General features: G+C 65.0%; 1 protein-coding gene across 1 annotated transcript in view; it reads left to right on the forward strand.

Moving 5' to 3' along the window:
* LOC104392413 (chromodomain-helicase-DNA-binding protein 3-like) overlaps positions 1-3,491 on the forward strand; it is a gene marked incomplete at both ends in the record, with an annotated part of 29,937 nt that overhangs the window by 9,000 nt on the left and 17,446 nt on the right. The window contains 3 exon segments of the mRNA XM_010001808.1: positions 438-634; positions 2,703-2,903; positions 3,317-3,405. Coding sequence (XP_010000110.1) covers positions 438-634; positions 2,703-2,903; positions 3,317-3,405 — 487 coding nt within the window.

Consider the following 3,491-nt stretch of genomic DNA (forward strand, 5'->3'; position numbering starts at 1 on the left):
AATGATGTGAGTGCCCGAATGCCTGGATCCCCCCCTGGATGCCTGGGTCCCTCCCCTGGACGCCTGGGTCCCTCCCCTGGATGCCTGGGTCCCTCATGACCTCCATGTTGTTAATAGCCCTTTAGCAGGGTCTGGGGAGGAGGGTTGACCCCCCTGGATGCCTGGGTCCTCCCCGGATACCTAGGTCCCCCATAATGTCCATGTTAACAACCCTCTAGGGGAGGTCTGGGGAGGGGGGTTGACCCCCCGGATGCCTGGGTCCCCCATGATCTCCATGTTGTTAATTCTCCCCTGGGGGGGTCTGGGGAGGGGGTTGACCACCCGGATGCCTGGGTCCTCCATGGCCTCTATGTTGTTAATAACCCTCTAGGGGAGGTCTGGGGAGGGGGGTTGACCCCCCGGATGCCTGGGTCCCCCATCACTGCCCCCCACTCCCCCCCAGCCCACGGTGAAGTACGAGACCCAGCCCCGGTTCATCACGGCCACGGGGGGAACCCTTCACCTCTACCAGCTGGAGGGGCTGAACTGGCTGCGCTTCTCCTGGGCCCAGAGCACAGACACCATCCTGGCTGATGAGATGGGCCTGGGCAAGACCATCCAGACCATCGTCTTCCTCTACTCCCTCTATAAGGAGGTGAGGGCATCTCACTTGGGTCTTCTGTTCACCTGCCCGGGCCCTGGTGGCACCCACAGGGGCCCTGGGGTCTCCACCTTAACCCCTGGGGTCACCTGCCCAAGTCCTGGTGGCACCCACGTGGGTCTTGGGGTCTCCACCTTAACCCCTGGGGTCACCTGCCTTGGCCCTGGGGTCCCCTGCCCCATTGTGAGGTCACCTACCTGGTCCCTGGTGGCACCCACAAGGGTCTCCACCTTAACTCCTGGGGTCACCTGCCTTGGCCCTGAGGTCACCTGCCTTGGCCCTGGGGTCACCTGCCCAAGCCCTGGGGTCACCTGTCCAAGTCTTGGGGTCACCTGCCTGGTCCCTGGTGGCACCCACGTGGGTCTTGGGGTCTCCACCTTAACCCCTGGGGTCACCTGCCCAAGCCCCTGGGGTCTCCCCCTTCACCTCTGGGGTCACCTGCCCAGGCCCTGGTGTCACCTGCCTGAGCCCTGGGGTCACCCCAATGACCCCTGGTGTTTCCTGCTTGGCCCTTGGTGTCACCTTCCTGGTCCCCTCTCCCTGTGTCACACCCTCCCCACATGTCACACTGTCCCCACGTCCCCAAGGCCTGTCCCACACTGTCCCCACGTGTCCCACTGTCCCCATGCCCTGCCCCACACTGTCCCCACATGTCACACTGTCCCCACGTCCCCAAAGCCTGTCCCACACTGTCTCCACGTGTCCCACTGTCCCCATGCCCTGCCCCACACTGTCCCCACATATCACACTGTCCTCATGTCCCCAAAGCCTGTCCCACACTGTCTCCACGTGTCCCACTGTCCCCATGCCCTGCCCCACACTGTCCCCACATGTCACACTGTCCTCACGTCCCCAAGACCCCATCCTTCACTGTCCCCACGTGTCACACTGTCCCCATGTCCCCCACACCCCTGTCCCACACTGTCCCCACGTCCCCAAGCCCCCATCCCACACTGTCCCCATGTGTCACTCTGTCCCCATGTCCCCCAGGCCCCTGTCCCACACTGTCCCCATGTCCCCAAGCCCCCATCCCACACTGTTCCCACATGTCACACTGTCCCCACGTCCCCAAAGCCTGTCCCACACTGTCCCCACGTGTCCCACTGTCCCCATGCCCTGCCCCACACTGTCCCCACATGTCACACTGTCCTCACGTCCCCAAGACCCCATCCTTCACTGTCCCCACGTGTCACACTGTCCCCATGTCCCCCAGACCCCTGTCCCACACTGTCCCCACGTCCCCAAGCCCCCATCCCACACTGTCCCCACGTGTCACTCTGTCCCCATGTCCCCCAGGCCCCTGTCCCACACTGTCCCCATGTCCCCAAGCCCCCATCCCACACTGTCCCCATGTCCCCCAGGCCCCTGTCCCACACTGTCCCCATGTCCCCCAGGCCCCTGTCCCACACTGTCCCCATGTCCCCCAGGCCCCTGTCCCACACTGTCCCCATGTCCCCCAGGCCCCTGTCCCACACTGTCCCCATGTCCCCCAGGCCCCTGTCCCACACTGTCCCCATGTCCCCCAGGCCCCTGTCCCACACTGTCCCCATGTCCCCCAGGCCCCTGTCCCACACTGTCCCCATGTCCCCCAGGCCCCTGTCCCACACTGTCCCCATGTCCCCCAGGCCCCTGTCCCACACTGTCCCCATGTCCCCCAGGCCCCTGTCCCACACTGTCCCCATGTCCCCCAGGCCCCTGTCCCACACTGTCCCCATGTCCCCCAGGCCCCTGTCCCACACTGTCCCCATGTCCCCCAGGCCCCTGTCCCACACTGTCCCCATGTCCCCCAGGCCCCTGTCCCACACTGTCCCCATGTCCCCCAGGCCCCTGTCCCACACTGTCCCCATGTCCCCCAGGCCCCTGTCCCACACTGTCCCCATGTCCCCCAGGCCCCTGTCCCACACTGTCCCCATGTCCCCCAGGCCCCTGTCCCACACTGTCCCCATGTCCCCCAGGCCCCTGTCCCACACTGTCCCCATGTCCCCCAGGCCCCTGTCCCACACTGTCCCCACGTCCCCAAGGGCCCCGTCCCCGTGTCCCCGTGTGACGCGCTGTCCCCCAGGGCCACACCAAGGGCCCGTTCCTCGTCAGTGCCCCCCTCTCCACCATCATCAACTGGGAGCGGGAGTTCCAGATGTGGGCCCCGGCCTTCTACGTGGTCACCTACACTGGGGACAAGGACAGCAGGGCCATCATCAGGGAGAACGAGTTCTCCTTCGACGACAACGCCATGAAGGGGGGCAAGAAGGCCTTCAAGATGAAGGTGAGGGGGGCAGCTGGGTGTCTTTGGGGATATGGGGGTGACACCTGGAGAGCTGGAGACCTGGGGTGACACCTGGACAGCTGGGGACACTGGGGTGACACCTGGGCAGCTGAGGACACAGGGGGACATGGGGTGACACATGGACAGCTGGGTGTCTTTGGGGACCTGGGGGTGACACCTGGACAGCTGGGGACACTGGGGTGACACCTGGACAGCTGGGTGTCTCTGGGGACACTGGGGTGACACCTGGAGAGCTGGGGACATGGGGTGACACCTGGACAGCTGGGGCCCTGGAGGTGACACCTGGACAGCTGAGGACACAGGGAGACATGGGGTGACACCTGGGCAGCTGGATGTCTTTGGGGACACTGGGGTGACACCCAGACCCCCTCCCCCATGATCTTCCAGCTCAGCAGGAGGTGCAGGTAAAGCTCCAGGTGCTCCTCACCTCCCATGAGCTGATCCCTATTGACCCTGGGAGGGACCTTAGGGGATCCTGGGGGTGATTTGGGGGTGCTATGGAGGTCCCAAGAGGGGACATTTATTGGGGGGGGCACGTTTTGGAGTGGGGGGCACGCCCACCCCCCC

The sequence above is a fragment of the Chaetura pelagica genome, unplaced genomic scaffold, assembly GCF_000747805.2.
Source record: "Chaetura pelagica isolate M959 unplaced genomic scaffold, ChaPel_1.0 scaffold1347, whole genome shotgun sequence".
Taxonomy (NCBI): Eukaryota; Metazoa; Chordata; class Aves; order Apodiformes; family Apodidae; genus Chaetura; species Chaetura pelagica.